The sequence below is a fragment of the Vipera berus genome, assembly GCF_964194415.1.
Source record: "Vipera berus genome assembly, chromosome: Z".
Classification (NCBI taxonomy): domain Eukaryota; kingdom Metazoa; phylum Chordata; class Lepidosauria; order Squamata; family Viperidae; genus Vipera; species Vipera berus.
The window spans coordinates 99,011,224-99,029,530 of NC_138205.1; the positions used below are offsets into that span (position 1 = coordinate 99,011,224).

At 35.8% G+C, this 18,307-nt stretch overlaps 1 protein-coding gene across 5 annotated transcripts in view; it reads right to left on the reverse strand.

Moving 5' to 3' along the window:
- Positions 1-11,411: 11,411 nt before the first annotated feature.
- The window catches only part of PHF14 (PHD finger protein 14), a 162,452-nt gene continuing 155,556 nt past the window's right edge, over positions 11,412-18,307 (reverse strand). For 2 of the 5 annotated variants that reach the window (XM_081344066.1, XM_081344064.1), the window contains exon 20: positions 11,413-12,077. Coding sequence is in view for 2 of the 5 variants with exons in the window: in XM_081344065.1 (XP_081200191.1) it covers positions 12,003-12,077 (75 nt within the window). In the remaining 3 variants the exon portion in view is untranslated. Of the gene's footprint in view, positions 12,078-18,307 lie in introns of all 5 variants that reach the window. The other 3 variants (XM_081344065.1, XM_081344063.1, XR_014028513.1) reach the window with 2 other exon arrangements.

The following is an 18,307-nucleotide window of genomic DNA, read 5'->3' on the forward strand; positions in this document are numbered from 1 at the left end:
GAAATTGTAGCCTACCCCATTCATTTCAAAGGAACATAAAATTTCTAAGTAAATAAAAAAGAAGCATGATGAATTATTTTCTGTGAGACAGGCAGCCATATAAATTTGATTAATAAATAAGTAAATAAATATAACAAGACAGACTTTTGCCTCTTACAGGCCAGGAAAACTAGATACGGCAAGAACTTGACAAGCTGATGAACCTCAATGGTTCTAAAGGAATATGTGAAGGACACTTAAAATTCAGTATCACTTTATGTTCATGCATTTCTGGCAAAATAGCAAGTTATTACAATGAAAGAAGGTATCTGTCATCAGAAATCATGAGTTCAAATTCTCTTTCAGCTATTTGTTTATGACTTGGCTGTAGTCTAACAGTATATAGTTATAGTGGATTTCCTTGGTATTTTGTTCTATTAAATAATAAATCTTTGAAATACAGTATATAGCCTAATTTTACCTTGATTTACCAAGTTCTAAAACAGCACTTCATTTTCAAATAGACTTCAGACTATATTCTTAATCAAAAGTTTGGGAATAAAAAGCTTTAGAGATTAGAAGCTACTTTTCTAGTTTAGGTATTTCTGTGTAAAAATCAAACATAATCTTCAAATCTCATTGTAGTAGCCAGGTTTAGCTTAACATTTAGTATTTTTTTCCTATTTTTCTCCCATTATCTGTTCATGCTGTTACTCAAATCCATATATACATACATAGACATACTTACATTTTAAACACTTGTAATTAGCCACATTTCACTCCCCCACCCCTTTTCTTAGCAAAAAAACCAAAACAAAACACCTTCCTACAGTTTTCCTACTTCTCTAAATGGCTTTTGTGCAAATGAAGGTAAAAAGACAAATTATTCTGAAGGCAGAGTTTCTCTGTCAGCAATTTGTGCAGTGAATCCTGCTTACCACTGCTTGTGATTAATGTTAAATGCAGACATGGCATCATAAAAATAAAATAAAAGAGGAAGTAATTACCAGAAGCCGTCTTTGGGGATTTAAATAGTATATTTGTATCTTTGTACATTTAACTGGCAGGGCTGGACGTTTTATCATATTTACTTCGTACCCTTAGAACAATGTCATAGTAAATCTTCCCTGTGTAGGAAGGAGTGAGTATGGTAGCATGAACTAATGCAAGCAATTTATCATCACAAATAAGGAGTAATTTCTTCTTAGTAAGTGCATAAATCAAATGATTTTCAAACCGCACCAAAAACTTGGTAGAACTTATGATCTGGATCACCTGACATCAGCCCTAAACGACCTTGTGTTAACAAAATCTGGGGTAAATTATAGTTGGAGGGAAGCATGAAACACCTGTTTTGTTTCTATGATTGCCTGTCAGTATTTAACTTTACTTTTAAATAACAGAACCTAAAATCTAAAAAATATAAAAGAAGCTTTATGTGGAAGCTGAAATCTAAAAAAACATAAAAAGAATTTTATGCCATATCTTTCCTTCACTGCTGATTTAAGACTGAAGATACAAATGGCTTCAGTTCTAACATCTCTTCTCTCTGTTTTCTTCTGTCTATTAATCACTCTGCTTCTTAATGAGACAAAACCAGTGCTGTAACAGACAAGGCATCACAGTAACAGACAAGGCATCACAGATTCCAAGAGTCTAATTGTGATACTTATCATTCCAGGCAGTGGCCAAAAAAGAATGGATACACAGGATATCAAATCTAGAAATTAAGGCTAAGCATAAGACCAGAATAACAATATTATTTTCATTAGTTGAAAATTATAAGTTATGAATGATCATTAGCAAGATTATTTGTTGTATTCTTCAAAGTAGCTTCATGTATCATGTATATTTACAATTTCATTTCAAAACTTGTTTTCTAGACAACCAGCTAGCTAGTGGTTAAGGCAGCAGACTGGAAACTAGGAGTCTGTGAGTTCTAGTCCTGATTTCTAGTCTACTTCTGACTATTGGGCAGCTGTTTTCTCTCTCAACATAATTTGTTGAGAGACGGATTGAACATCCTTCTCTCAAGGGGAGGGATATGATACTACCTATGTCCTATGTATCAATTGTCTCAGCAGTTCTATAAAAGTTCCGCACACATTTGCACCAATGGCAGGATTCAAATACATGAACAATCAGTTCTTTTGTGGATGCTGCTTCCAGAAGTCCATTCTGGGCCTGGGCAACAAACAATTAGCTACCGGTTCTGCTGAAGTGGTGCAAACTGACTGAATCCCGCCACTGATTTGCACTCTGATTCAGGTAACTCTGAGAATACAGATAAATCTCCAAGTGGGCTCATTGACTGTCAGAGTGCTAATGATAAGCTAACTGCAAAGAATATAAATCCTTCCATTCCCCACCATTCAGTCAGAACTGAAGAAGCTTCTTGGATGAGCAATGTTTTCAAAAAAGAAAAAGAAAGAAAATTCATTTTTATTTTGGAAAGGCGTCTTTGAGACAGAGTGTGGGGAAGTTTCTTCCCCATCCCTTCGGGAAAAACAAGAGAAGGTATTGGGATAGTTCCATAATTCAGTTTGATTGTTGTGAAGTAATCATGGCTCCCAAACAAAGAAGTCCAAGTGCAATCTTTTCAAGTAATAATTTCTCTTTAGAGAAGCCTTTTGCAGTTAACAATTAGAATAATTAGAACAGGAGGATATTTGGATAAACAGTTTTGAGTAGGAATGAGTGTATAGGAATAGTGATGGCTTGGGTGAACATATGCAATTATCTCTCTTCAATTATTAGTCTAGCTTAATGTTATCATATATCTCTCATTAAAAGTAAATGGCTCCTCTGAATGTTTGTTTTCCCCCTAGTCTGGAAAGTGAGGAAAGGACCTATTAATGAGCATGAATGGAAAAGAGTCTGAAGTCACCAGCATATATGATTTCCTTTTTAAGCCACTCATGTTTCTCCATAAAATAAGCAATGTCAGCTAGAGTTAAACATGGATTCTGAATTTAAATATTATGATGAAACCCAGTAGAAGCCAAAGTTCAAAAGCTGTCTTTGAACCATGATTTCAATCTGTGATAGCTTGTCCTCATAAAACAGTTGGTAATCTCAGTTAAGTTTCAACATAAAAGAGCTAGAACTAGATTACTGTTTAGCAAGTAATGTTGTGGTTTTATTAAATTTGCTTTTTATTTATGTTCTCTAAAAGGTTTTATCTGTATTTTGGAGATTCTTTTCCAATTGTTCCCTATGTTAGGAATAATTGTATTAGAGGAAGGTGACATAACTCTTCAACATTTATGTCTGTACTGAATATCAAACTTTGGTAATATTACTATGAAGACTAAAGCATTTTTCTCCATCAATAATGCTTATTTTGAAATTAGTACATATTTGTTAATCAAAGTAGAAAAAGATATTTTAGCTTTCCAGCTATTTAATTTTTTAAATGGATGCCAGAAGAATTTAAGATTATTAAGCTCAGAACATGTTAAACATTTTGTGTTATAAAACAGTTAATGTCTGAAAAACATTCTGGAAGGAAATTCCATACCATCTGCTAGAAAATGACTCATTTATTTCTATATATTTTCTTGTCCTCTTTTCTATATAAGTAGAATGGGTTTCCTATAAATATATTGATGGATGTATGATCAAATTATCCCTTTATGAAACCAGTACTTCATTCCATACTAGAATGAAAAATTCATGGAAGAAAAAAAATCAAATCCCAATTACTCTATTCCAAACTTATTGCAAATGATATTTAAAAATGCAACTATAACTTTGCCAGTACAATTTAAATTACTGTATAGGTATTAATATGAAATAAGGAAACATAGAGGTTTATATCCTTTATATATATTTAGCAAGACAATTGGATTTCATTTATATTGTCTCATTAAAAAACATTAATCTCATTTTGTTATATTAAATTAGAAACAAATTAATATAAGTAAAATCAGAAGTTTATAATGGAAGTCATTTAATCTAAATTTAGTATATGCTATAGATGTAATTGGAATTATTTAATTGGTGCTGTTAGCATTTTTCAAACAATCTAAATAGTATGAGAACAGTTGTTCCCAAGGTCCAGTGCCACCAGATTAGATGCAGTATCATAGTAAATCTGGAATTAGTGCAGAAGGAACATATGCTATTCCCTAAACTTGGTGCTGAAAATATATATGCAGCTAAGTAGGAATCAACTTTCTCTTTCATTGAAAGTCCTATTTGCAACATCTAAGTTGAGAGGTGATTTGATGGAAGTCCCTATGCCCTTTCAACTATCCAGATACCTGACTGGATGTGGAAAAGACAGAAATTAAAATATCACAAAAGTATGCATCACCAAACAATGAACTGATCTTGTTAAAAGTGTTTCATTCATTAATGACATGTTTAGTGCAGTATTTTTCTGAAAAGACATATGAAAGAAGATAAAAAATAGACAATCCATTAAACCATTTTGGGCTTTAGTACCCTAGCCTTATTATAAAATATTCCACACTTTTTAAAAAAATATTAGCATTCTGGAAGTGTAAATAGGAGTTTTAAATTAAGTATCAAGCATGAACCTTTTCTGACATTATGTGAAGATAGCTATGTTATTATGAGCATAATGAAATCTACTGCATACAAGAATACATAGTATCATGCTGAGAAACCAATGATCTGGTTCTCATTTTGCAGGCAAACAGAATCTCATCAGAACTATAAATTTCATGAGTCTGTTTCCAAATTTAAAACCCTTAAGAAAATGGCTTTTATGGTTCAATGGTTTTAAAAGCTTGCTCATACTTGGCTTTATAACAAGGAATTTAATTGTTCTGAAACAACAGAATCATGTTTGTATTCATTTTGCTTCTTTTTGCCACATATTTCATCATAGAGTCCACTATGAACTCACCATGGAGAACAGGCAATTTTCATCTAGGACAACATAACAGAGTAATTTAGATGGATAGAACTTCACCATAATTGTTTTCTTTAAGTCAGTGTTTCTCAACCTTTGCAGCTTTATGATGTGTAAACGTCAAGTCCCAGAATTCCCCAGCCAGCATGTTGGTCGGGGGAAAGGTGGAAGTTGAAGTCTTAAAGTTGCCAAAGTTGATAAAGCACTGCTTTAAGTCACACAATCTTTCTAGATTGCTTTCTAATCAACCTTCACTTTTTCATAGTGTGAAACCTATTTAGTTTTGTGTCAGTGATTGTTAACTTTCTGAGTCTGATGCAGAAGCAAGCTAAAGCAATAAGAATACAGGATTTTGGCAAGGACCCAGAATAAAGACATAAATCAGAAGAAATGATTCAGGATCAACCTTTTATGTTGGGTAAACTATTTTCCAAGTCAATTTATGAAAAATCACAAATTTGTCAATAAAATATATTGAGGCTACTCTTCTATTTCATTGATTAAAAAAACCTAAGCCAACATTAAACCATGAAATCTATGTTGATTTTAATATCCAGAATCAAAAGACAGATCAAACACTTTGCCTCGTAAAACATACTGAATTAATACTCATCAATGTTAAATTAATAAAAAATACAGTAGAATGATCAATTGACGGTTGAGGAAGACATCTACTGTCACATAAAAAAAATCAGCAGAGATCAGTGCAAGAAAAGACAAATTAAAGTATAAACTGAGCCAATTCCAAAGCAGAATGTAAGGTATGTCATGGCATTTCAGAAAGCATAACAAGATTATTCCCTTGTGGAGAGATTTATATAGATGGTTTCAGGCTTTCACCTTCTGGTGTGAGTATAACTTACTCTGGATGAAGGCTTTCCTTGCAATCTTGCATTTTAGGATTTCACTCCTTTGTCTACTTGGTAATGCCATTGCTCCGACAGGTTTGGAGATCATTTCAAGAAATCTGAGTTGGTATTGAGCTTGTAGCTTTCCTGTTTGCCATGCTGGGTCCAAATCCATGCCAATCACTGCCTTTCAAGGCCTGTTCTGAATAGAATAGAGCTGGAAGGCACCTTGGAGGTCTTCTAGTACAGCCCCCCCATTCAAGCAGGAGAATTTATACCATCTCAGACAAGTGACTGTCTAGCTTCTTCTTTAAAATCTCAGGTGATGGAGCACCCACAATTTCTGGAGGCAAGCTGTTCCATTGGTTAATTGTCCTCATTGTCAGGAAGTTTCTCCTTAATTCCAGGTTGCTTCTTTCTTTGATCAGTTTCCAACCATTGCTTCTTGTCCTGCCCTCTGGTGCTTTGGTGAATAACGTGACCCCCTCTTCTTTTTGGCAGCCCCTCAAATACTGGAATACTGTTATCATATCTCCCCTATTTCTTCTTTTCTTTAGACTAGCCAGACCAAAGTTCTGCAGCCAATCTTCGTATGTTTTAGTCTTCAGGCCTTTGATCATCTTAAGTTGCTCTTCTCTGAATTTTTTTTTCAAACTCTTAACATCTTTTTTGTGATATGCTGACCAAAATTGGCTGCAGTATTCCAGCTGTGGTCTTACTAGGGTTTTATAAAGTGGTACTAATACTTTGTGTGATCTTGATTCTATTCCTCTGTTTATACAACCCAAGATTGTATTAACTTTTTGGCTGTTGCTGCACACTGCTGGCTCATAGTCAAGTGATTGTTTACTAGGACTCCAAGGTCCTTCTCACAGTTACTGTTTTTAAACCAGGTCTTACGCAATCTGTACTTGTACCTTTGATTTTTCCTGCCTAAATGTAAAACTTTGCTTTTCTCCACATTGAAACTCATTTTGTTGAATAGGGCCCATTGTTCAAGTTGTCAAGGTCTTTTTGGATCCTCAGTTTGTCTTCTGGGGTGTTGGCTACTCCTGCCAGTTTGGTGTCATTTGCAAATTTGATGAGTTCACCTTCAATTCCCTCATCTAAGTCATTGATGAAGATATTGAGGAGTAGTGGGCCTAGGGTGGAGCCTTGTGGTACCCCACTGCTTACCTCTCTCCATGTATATGTAGTGTCATTGAGGACTACTTATTGAATACGATTTGCCAGCCAGTTACAGATCCATCTGGTGATGATATTGTCTATTCCACCTTTTTCTGGCTTACCAAGGAGTAGGTTGTGGTCTACTTTATCAACTTGTTTTCTAACTTTTCTAACTTCTTGCTATTTTCTGAGAATAAAGGATACCACAATCAGCTGCCTTTGAAATTTGTTCAGAATGCCATTGACTGCTAATTCCAGATAGAATTCCAAGAGATTGATTTTGACATTTAAAGGTGTAAAGTCAGAGCAACAGTTTCTTCCATATAACTTTGCCTGATTATTAAAATCAAACTTAACAGTAATATCCCTACATTAAAAGGCAAGCAGGCAGGCAATGATCAGAAAATAACCTTTCAATGGGAAGTTATTTATTTGGTGTGCCCTCCTATGATTAATAAGATTTGCATTTGATTGTTTCACCCATAATTCAAATTAAAGACATCATTTTGTCAAGTTTTTGATGCTTTCCTTCTACTGAGTAGCAGCTCTAACATTATCAGTTTGGGGTGTATTATTTGTACTGTTTATTTGTTATATATTCCTAAACAAAGAGTAATATATTGATTCTAAAAATTAAAAAAGTTCATCCTTGCCAAAACTTTTAACTGAATTGTTATTGTTTTAATAGCATTACCCAGTGTTGTAACCAATTCAACTGCTGTTAACTATGGTATTTTTTTAGTAATATTATTTCTTCAATACGTCTCTATAATTTGACATTTGTAAAATGAAAGGCAGACAGTTATAAACATATTTTAGGAGGAAAAGAAGTTTTAATAGTTCTGAGAAGTGATTGGTAATAAACTTCAAGGAGATTCATGTTCTGTATATTTTGGGAAGCATATTCATATATGTAGCTCATCTAATGATTATCTCTATGTGTAATGTAAAGATACTAGAAGGATGAAAGCTGTATAAAACTGAGAATTACTAAAGCAACTCCCTTTGCAAAAAGGATATTAAGTAGTCAGTGGAATGGTGTGTGTCACATGAAGGAAGTTCCAGTTTACTTTCTGGCATGTTCAGTTGATGGGAAGAAAGAAAAAATAATTTGATCTTTATAGGAATTGGATTTTTATTACCAAACCTATACCTAAAATGCAATTGCATGCCAAAAATGCACTTCATAACACAAAACAGAAGCAAAACAGAATACACACACAGAAAGAAGCATATTACAGGAAAATAGACACTAAATGTAATTACTGGGAGGAACATGCAAGAAAAATATATGAAAATTAATGCAAATTCATAAATATATCAGTAAACAGGCCAAAACATATGGCAAAACTGAAAGATAAATATTTGCCCATTCTTTTCCATTTCAGATTAAGATGCGACTATTCATTTATTTTAAACGTCTTTACATATTAAGAAACTCAAGTTAGGATATATAGTGCTATTCCTATTTTATCCTTACAACAACCACCCTAAGAAGCAGACTGGGCTGAGAATGAATAACTGGCTCAGTCACCTGGTGAACTTCCTTGCTTGAAGGTGGACTAGACCTCAGATCTCTCTATACATAAGGTGAGAAAGAACATGTAAGGTATTTCTGGATTTCTTTGCAACCCATTCATAACAGCACCAATTTGGGCCATGCCAGAAAAAAAGATGATATAGAACGGAGAGTGACCAGCATTTTAAGCCACTAGCCCAATGTCTCTTCCACGAGAAAATTTTTTTCCCCTTGCAGGTTGAAATCACAACTAGTATTTTTTGACCTTGACAGTTATTTTGCCTGTATATCTCCCATGATCCGACATTTGGATTTGTTTCATTCCATTTTGGCTTCAGTGAGTTATCCTGCTGAGGGACATTGGTATTCCAAACCCTCTTATGTAACATTTCTTTTCTTGAGCTGGAGAGAATAAAAACATGTTTGATAAGAGGGGTAATCAAAAGATAGGAGGGTGTACATTTTGCACACATCTCATCTTTCCATCCCCTAACTCAATTTTCAATAGTAGTTATGTATATATGGATGGCAGCTTGTAAAGTAAGAGGCTAGTTTAGGGGTCAAAAGGATCATCAATATGGTGTTGAATGACAGGACAAAGGGAATGTGTGTCTTCAGGGCTAATTCTGGTCTCTCAATTTAATGCTAACAGCTTGGAGCCTGAAATCTTTCTTAACAATTTCCCTTAAGATTAGAGTTAAGTTACAACCTTTCATATGGTCTTGTGGCAATAGTTATAAAAGTACCACTTTCCTAAAAAAGATAGGGATGACACAGTGTTCTCCTGTACTGCTGTTCTACGTAGAATATGTACATGCCTTGTAATTGCAAAGGAAAGAACGATTGTCACTCCACAGCTCTATTTGTATTAGTTCCAAATAATGGAAAAGTGGAGATAATAATAGATTTATCTCACAGCAAAAGTACAAATATGACATTGAATAAATATTCAGTGGAAAGGTTAGGACACACATATCTGTGAAATCACTCTAGGCACAAAGAATTTGTTTTTTAATGTGCAACCATGACTGAGAAAAATCAAACTTCTGGACTTCTCACAAATCCTAACTGACTCTTGCTGTGCTCCAAGTGCAGCCGGGTGCAAAGAGAATTATTGGCAAAGGCAAATGGAATAGCCACAGAACCTCCATGAATAAAGGCAATAAACTATAAAGGTCACCTCACAATGAGAAGATGCTTAATCATTATTACATATTTTTTAAAAAGAAAATATTATAGCTTAACCAATTTAAACATAAAATTAGCCTTCATTAGATCTCACTGTACTGGACAATTTTTGTCCAGTTTCCCACCTTCCCTTTCGAGGGTCCTGAATGTTATGGATTATCAAGACTCTTTCAGGTTTCAGACCTGGTTATGGGATGCAAATGGCACTGATTGTACTTGTTGATGATCTCTGGTGAGAACAGGATGGAAGTAATGTATCCATCCTTGCTCTCTTTGACCTCTTGGCAGCTTTTGACCATGGCATCCTTTTGGGCTGGCTGTGGAATTTGGGACTGGGCAGTGCAGTGTTGTACTGGTTCAGTTCCTTTCTCTGTGGCTGGTTCCAATCAGTTTTGGTAGGGAGCAAGAAGTCCAGCCCACAGTTGTTACTTTGTGGAGTGTCAAAGGGCTTAGTGTTCTCTCCTTTATAACATCTACTTGAAACTGCTGGGTGACATCACCCAACTCTATGGACTGAGATACCATCAATATGCTGATGATACTCAGCTTTACATCTCCACCCGTTGACCCAAGTAATGCTGTGGCTGCCCTTCGGAGGCTGTGGGGGTCTAGATGGGGGACAAGAGGCTTCAGGTAAACCTTGGTAAGTGGGAGTGCTGTGGGTATGGAGGATCTGGAAGCTTATCATCTTTAGTTCTGGATGGAGTGGTATTACCCCAGACAGACTTGGTGTGGAACTTGGGAGGTTCTTCTAGACTCACTTCTGCTTGAACATCAGGTGGAAGTCATGGCTAGAAGAGCTTTCACACCACTTCATGTGGTGCATCAATTGCGCCCTTATCTGCACTCAGTCACTCACACTCTGGTCATCTCCCACTTGTATTATTGTAATACACCTGAAGAGTATTCAGAAGCTACAATTGGCCCAGAATGTAGCAGCATAGACACCAGCAGCCCCTAGGATGGCACATGAAACATCATTGTTATCTGGTTGCTGATTTGCTTCCAGGTACAATTCAAGGTGCTGGTAATTACCTTTAAAACCATTTATGGCATGGGTTTGTGACACCTGCAGAACCATCTTTCCTCAATGCGATTATCCTGCTTCACTTGTACAGGCAGGAGCATATTGTGGATCCTAGCAGCGAAGGAATTTTGGTGCGTGGGATACAAGACAAAAGCCTTTTAAGCCTTTTATGACTCCTGCCCTTTGGATATCTTATCTCAGGAAGTAAGATCTGCCTTTCTCTTTTTGGCCTTCAGGAAAAGCTTTGAAACATAGCTATGCTGCCTGGCATGGGGTTTTGAAGGAAAAGCAGTTGGCTGGAGATGGTTGGTACACTAACAGAGAAGGCACTCCTCTACTCCTAATCCTTATTTTTAGCTTGTTTTAATTTTTGCAATTTTAATTCCTTTTTATATTTATAATTGTTGAATGTTTGTTTTATCTTAACTATGAGATGGGTAGCAAATAAATTTGATAAACAAAAATTTAAAAAAAATTATCCAACAATCTAAAATTTCTTTTCATCGAATTGAAAAATCAACATCTAAAAGTCAAACGAAGCCTCCAAGTGTTTTGCAAATTTCTTAGGTCAGTAATAATAATGCTGGATTAAAAGATACATTTTCTATCCAGAAGTGAAAACAGATGCTAGGTAAAATATGACCTGAAAGGAACAGAGGGGAAATGTTACATGAACATCCACAATGAAAATTCAATTCAAGCTGAGAAAATAATTTAGATTTACACATTACCTTTACCTTTCATTAGTTTGAGTTATGCTTTATTAAGCAAATATAAAGCTATAAACTATCATTTAACAAACAACAGCTGAATTTTTATTTTGAGCTAACCCAACATGGTTTGTTAAATACATGAATTACTCAGATGGGATGCAACTTTACAAAGAATTCTATTTTATTTTTAAAATAATGTGAAATGTTTACAATTCTTTAATTCAGAAAAAGTCATATATAGTTACCTAATTATTAAAATTTGTAACTACCAAAATTAATCACTAACTACATAGAAATGCTGTGGGATATTGGATACATTCTGAATGCTACTGAGTCTTTCACCATTTACCTTAAATAACACAATGAAGAATTTCAATAAATTTGTATCTCAAAAAATGACAAAGATTATACTGCACATAATTCTAATGCTTTTATATTGTGTGTGTGTGTATGAGAGAGAGAAATAAAAAATTCATGATTTCTTAATCATAAATATTATTAAGAGTCATTTAAACAATTCTTCAGAGTAAGATACATTTTAATTTCCAATGTCTTTTATTGGGAATGTTCTATAATTTTTACAACGAGACACATTAATCACTTTTATACTACTTAACACATTTAAAAGAGGAATTACATTTAATTTTTTGAAAACATGTTTCAAAGAGGAATGATATTTCTATTTTTTGGAATTTTTCTGTTCCATGTTTATCTCTTGAGAGGGATGTTTTCCTTCAGGTTCATTTTCATCCTCCTGTAAAACAAAATATTGAAATATTTTATGTGATTTTAAGACAAGTGAGCATGTCTCCTAGTCCTTGTGCATGCAGTATACTATCACTGAATAACTATATATTTTTCATCTTTATAATCCCAAAGCTACCTGCAATAATAAAATTTCCTTAAAATAATACATCAATAAAAAAGATAAAACCAAGATAAAAAAACATACATTAATTATGAAAAAACACACAAAAATCCTGCTAAAATATCTTAAAGGAGTGAAGATAACATAGTTTAGTACACCTAAACTATTTTTCCCTTCATGAAAAATGTAACTGTCATTGCCAAGAAACTTACAAGATGTTACTATCCAGGGTAAATTCTAATGTTCTGAATGAGTTAACAATTTATCAGGGCCTGCAAAAGAACACCATTCAATTCTAAGAAGTTCACTACTCGAACAGCATGAAAAATATTCTAAGCTGCAAGCACTAAGTGTTCTTAAGAAAATCAGATATATGCTGGAGAGGAGTCACATGAATTCCTGGTTAATTTGTTTATGGATTATTTCAGTTCCTTATTACAGAGAGTAGTTTGATAAGTTTTTGCCACCTTGTTCCAAACAATGTGATGCCTACTGTTTGCGTACATCAAAAGAAGTGAATTCATCACCTGAAATCTACAGGAGCAGGAGGAGATTGTAATGGCATCATCAACTTGAGTGTCTATTGATCATAATACATGTACTAATTCTTATTCAATTTCTGTTCAATAGTAGCTCTAAATTCAGGAACACCAAGTTGCATTCTTTTTAGAATTAACATTTTATGCAAGAACAATGAATATTTAAAGTATAATTTCTGTAAGTTTCTTTTAACTCTATCCACCCATGCTTAAGATGTGTGCCACACTTGAAAGCCACTAAATTTCTCTTTTCTGTCATTCTGATTCAAGAAATATATGAAGACTATAACATCGGTCTAAATTATAGTGTACAAATCAAACACACAGACATACAAGAAGAGCAAATCTAACAGAAAAGCTTCAGGCCTCCTCAGATAGGGTAGAAACAGGAGTATAGAAAACTTTGAAGTGAGAGTATAAATGGGAGAAATAGCTAATAGCTTCTACATGTGGATTCCTGTAATGTTATATTTTGTTTTTCAAAGATGAAGAAACCTAACAAGGAAATACTTTAGTAATCAATTCAGCCCTACTATTTTTCCAAGTATCAGGCAGTGTCTAGGTGTCAAACAACTGGTTCTTTGAAGATCCAGGACAATGATCACATCAGTACATAAGGTGATCTCAAACTTTATTAATAACTTCAGCAAGAGATGTAAACAGAAACATATAGGCCTAATATTCCAAGCAAAATGCTCTCACTTGAGCTGTTGGGAGCCCCTGTGGCAACAGCAAAGAAATGTCAAAGGTCAGGACTTGCACAGGACTGAGTGCTCAATCCTATCCTGAAGCTCAAAGGCTTCTAGGGTTTTCAGTAAAATATAATGGCAAACTTTCTGCCCCTGCTGCCATTGTAATTAAAATAAAGGACTTGACCTTGACTAGATGATGCATAATTATGGGATAGGAATGATGGTTCTGAGAATTTTACTAATAAACTGAAGAAACCTGATGATTTTTAGCAGGGCTTTTCAACCGGTGGTATGGGTACCACCTGTGGTACATTGGCACCTGGCAGGTGGTACGTGACCATCCTATAAAAGTGGTAGCGGGGGAGGGGAATTAGCTGAATTGGTGGCAGCACTGAAGAAGCCTGAGCGAGAGACGGCTGGAGCTGCAGGGCTCAGTGGAAGCACCAGGTCATTGCTTCTTCATGGCTGTCAAGGCTCAGTGGAAGTGCCAGGATCATTGCTTCTTCGTGGCTGTCAGGGCTCAGTGGAAGTGCCAGGATCAGCTCCAGCTGGAGCTTGGTGCTGATCCTGGTGCTTCTGCTGAGCCAGAAGAATCGATGATTAGCTGGAATGTTGCAGCACTGATTCATATTTATGATGGTCACAGTGTCCCAGGGCCATGTGAAGTGACCAAAACCTGCTGCAACCACCCAGCAGACGGGGGGAATAAAAACCAAACACCCCCCCGCTGCCAATCCTCAACAGAAATGCTCACAACAATGAAAACCTCGGGCAGGAGGAAGAGCGCCGCCAGGCAGGCAGGTAGGTGTCTTGCTCGGCTGTGGCTTGGGGGCCACTTTTTTCAGTGCCTCTTTAACTTTGAACAGTCACTAAGCGAACTGTTGTAAGTTGAGGACTACCTGTACTTCATCACTTTTTTCCTTTTTTTTTTGGTCATCAAGTTTTCGACACCTTGCTAGGCGACTGGTGGTACTCGGATGTTGCCATATCCTAAAAGTGGTACAATGGGTGAAAAGGTTGAAAAGATTTTTAGAACCGTGTGAAGATTTATACCTCTCCTTTTCAAGCAAGAGTGAGAAAGCTGGTTACACATAACTCAGAATGAACCCTAAAGTGAAACCAAAAATATCACTAAATATTATTGTGGTTAAATTTAGCTGATCATTTGGCTGCTAATTAAAAAAGATGCTGTCATATTTCTAGATAGTTTGAATCATAATGAAAAATAAAGTATTATGTAGATACAGTACATAATTACATCTGATATTGTTCCATTATATATCTTGATTCACCAAGAAATGTTGAAAAGAGGATGAGGCACCTTCCAAGGATCCTAAAATCAGTCACACTATTCAATGTATCAGTAAAGGCTTTGTCTGCTGTTGATCTGAAGGTTGCTTGATTCATTTGGATGTAACTCAGCTTTTCACATTTAATCTTAGCAGCCATATTAACCACATATTTTTGGAATAGATGTCCTCCTCTTAGAAGATTATTAAGCTCATTCTCATGGTTCCTTATTCAATATGCATAATACATAGCCATTATTTTCTTGTTGTCATACTAGCCATCATCTCCAAGATGAAAGCTGTCATAGCAGCAATGGGATTTTATTTGCAAACTATCTCCTCATCTATCAACAATGTGCTGTGATCCCAATTTAATTTCAATGTTGTTTAGTATAAGAATGATTGCCAATTTGTGCATTAAATCTCTCATGTTCAAATGCTAATTTCTGGTCAGGATCAATGATGGTGGAAGCCTCTGGCATGTCTCAAATTTGTTCTTTTGCAAGTCAAAGGGACACAATGTACAGCGTCTTCAATAATTCAACAATCTCATTCCATCATTATGGAATATACCAATTTTCAATTCTACTCTGTTTTGAGTATCATTGAATACATTGAAATAAATCTGTCTTGCTGGCTGGAGCTTGGCATTAAATGTCCAATGTTATGATGGATTTGCCCTTGAGTAATCTCAGAAGGATTCCATCCGTTCTTCATTGGAAGAAGTTCTTTGGCACCAAAAGAGGCAGTTGTATAGTCTGATGTTCTTCCTGAACTTGTTTGCAATAGGTTCATCATTGTTGTATAAATTAAGAAGTTCATAAGGTAGAGGTTTAAAATGGCCTATCATGATCTTTCCCTTCATACAGCAGAAATTGGTGGTTTCTCCAGGAAATAAGAATGCATGACAGTGAGGGCAGACATTGGCCCTGGCACCAACATCATGCAAGCCATGCATTTTACTTTGTTCTTTCTCTATTGAGGTTTTGTTGTTGAAGGTGGGTATTGTTGTTGAAAGTGGGTATTGTTGTGTTCAGGAACTCTTTCAGTAGTTATTGGTGATATATATTCATTCTTTCTTTTCCTCCATTTTTTTTCTTGTCTCTTCATTCCTTATTTTTCTTGTGATTTTGGAGATGTGCAGTCATTTCATCCTGTTCTTCATCTCTCCTCCCTGCTACATCTCGAGGACATTTGATGCCATCTCTTGACTGTAGTGTCCTGTCTTTTTCCATACAGCATAATTATGCTGAGAATTTGATTTGATTTTAATTTCTATTTACCACAATGTTGTATATTGTTGCTCTTACCTCAGAACAATTTAGAATTCCTCCCAATTTCTCTATTGAGTTGTAGGAAGCGGTTAGAGGTCATTTAGAAATAGATCTCAACATCCTTAGGATGAGGGTAAGACCAGTGTACCTGATGTCTGGCAGCTGAACTTTCAGAGGAGGAAGCAGTTGAATAGTGAAATAGGATGGGCAAGGACAAATATATAGTGGTTAATGTAGCTCACTTGATAACTTTCAGTCCTACCTACTTCATGGGGTTGTTATGAAGAAATATAAGGGGATGAAGTACAGTGTATGCATGAGTTCTTAAAAAGATGGGATTTAGATCCATGTGCATGTTTGTGTGCCAGAGACAGGTTACATAAAACAATAAAAATATCCAAGTCTTTATTTATGTATCTTAAAGTTGTTGCTTCTTAAAAGCCACATGATGATCCAATTCCTTGCTACTGGGTGGGGGAGGGAATGAGGGATTTTGAGACTGGCTGGGAAATTGTTATGGAATGTTGAAAATGAAGGTGATATGATCACAGCAGCACTGAAGCAGTCACAAGTTCCCCACATTTTACTGTCTTGGCAGTCACGAATCCTGGATTTTGGCCATATTCTGTAACTTAACCCATCTGAGGTACCTTGGTTCAAAAACTATTGCCCCATGATGCAATATTTTGCCCAGTGAAAGATCATAACAATGAGAGTTTTAGTAATATACATATTATAGGTAATAATCAACTCGTGTATTGGACTGAAATTCCTATTGGCAACCAAGCCAGCCCTTTGTAGACTGAACGGCAATAATTCAAACAAACATTTATATTGCCAGTACTTACTGAGCTAAGAAAAATGGCATAATAGCAAAACTGGACAAATCCTTCTTGGATATGATCTCCAACTGCTGATCTAGCAGGAACTATAAATCCAATAGGACCCCAAAATTATGCACCAGCTTTTTCAGGGGTAAAAGCACACCATTTACCACTAAAAGCAGAGCTAGTTGGGATTCAGAAGATTTTGGTCCTGTTGGGATTCATCTTACAATTGTTCCATCCCTTCTTGTCAGTCAGACAAAACAGAACAAATTTGGAAACTGACTCTACAGGAAGACTAGAACTATACCATATTTGAGATTGATTACAGAAAATAATTCTTGCATGTCTGCTTGTTTTACCTTCCCTCTCTGTTATCAGGGATGCCCCAGGCTCACTAGCTTTTTAATGTTACCTCCTTTCTCTGGTTAATGGATGCTTCTCTCCTTGTTATCTATGACAGCTCCTGAATATTCCCTTCAACTCATTGCCATGGCTTTCTGACACTTCCTTCACAATTTCCAGGCACTTCCACAGCAATTCCTTTAAGCTCCACAGATTTTAAAGCTGAGTATCTTCGGTCATCGATATTTTATTCTGAACTGGGTCTCTGCCAGTTGTTGCATACAGATATTAAACAAGACAGGGGAGAGATTCAAGTCTTGGGACACTCCATTTGTCCTCTTCTTTCTTACCAATGTGAATGGGGATTGAATATTCAGAACAATGTAAAACTACTGCAGCACCAGGACTTTAATCTGCAACAAATGATCTAAAAATGGTTGATGGTACTGAATATTGCTAACACATCAAACAGTACAAGGAAAGGTGTCTTCCCCATCTAAAAACTGCTGGAAGCCCATCACAAGAACCTTTTTCCCCCCTGGTCTCAGGACCAGACATGAACCCAGACAGGAAGGGATAATTTGCTTCATCTAAAGTTATTTGTAATTGTTGTCACATTACCTTAACAAATTTCCTCAGAAAGGTGAATTGTTTACAGTAACTGGATCAAGTAATGACCTCTTTGAGAAGGTGAACTGTTGCTTTTTTCAGAGCTGGAAACATCAGTCCCTATCTCAAAGACGCATTTACTAGTACTTTTAATAGCCTCATTCCCTCCCATCCCTGGCAGCTCAAATCACTCAGGAGAGGTAGGAAATATGCTACAAGTGGCAGAGCAAATCTCATAGATAACCCTACGCTATCTTCAGAATAAATAGGTTCTAAAAATCTCAAGTAACATCACAAAATCCCAAGATGCCCACCATCACAAAAGCTTCTGCCTAGCCAAACACCAAGGAAATATAAATGGTTTTCTCTTCAAAATTTCAAGCTTTAGAGGTCACAGTGACCCAAGGGAAGCTCTTCTGACCTACCATACCTACAAGACAAAGGATAATCATTAAGAAGACTGTTGGATAGCTTTCCAGAAAGAGATGACACTTTACCACTCTAACTAGCCAAGGGCCAAAAAGAGCTAATTCATATTTGTTCT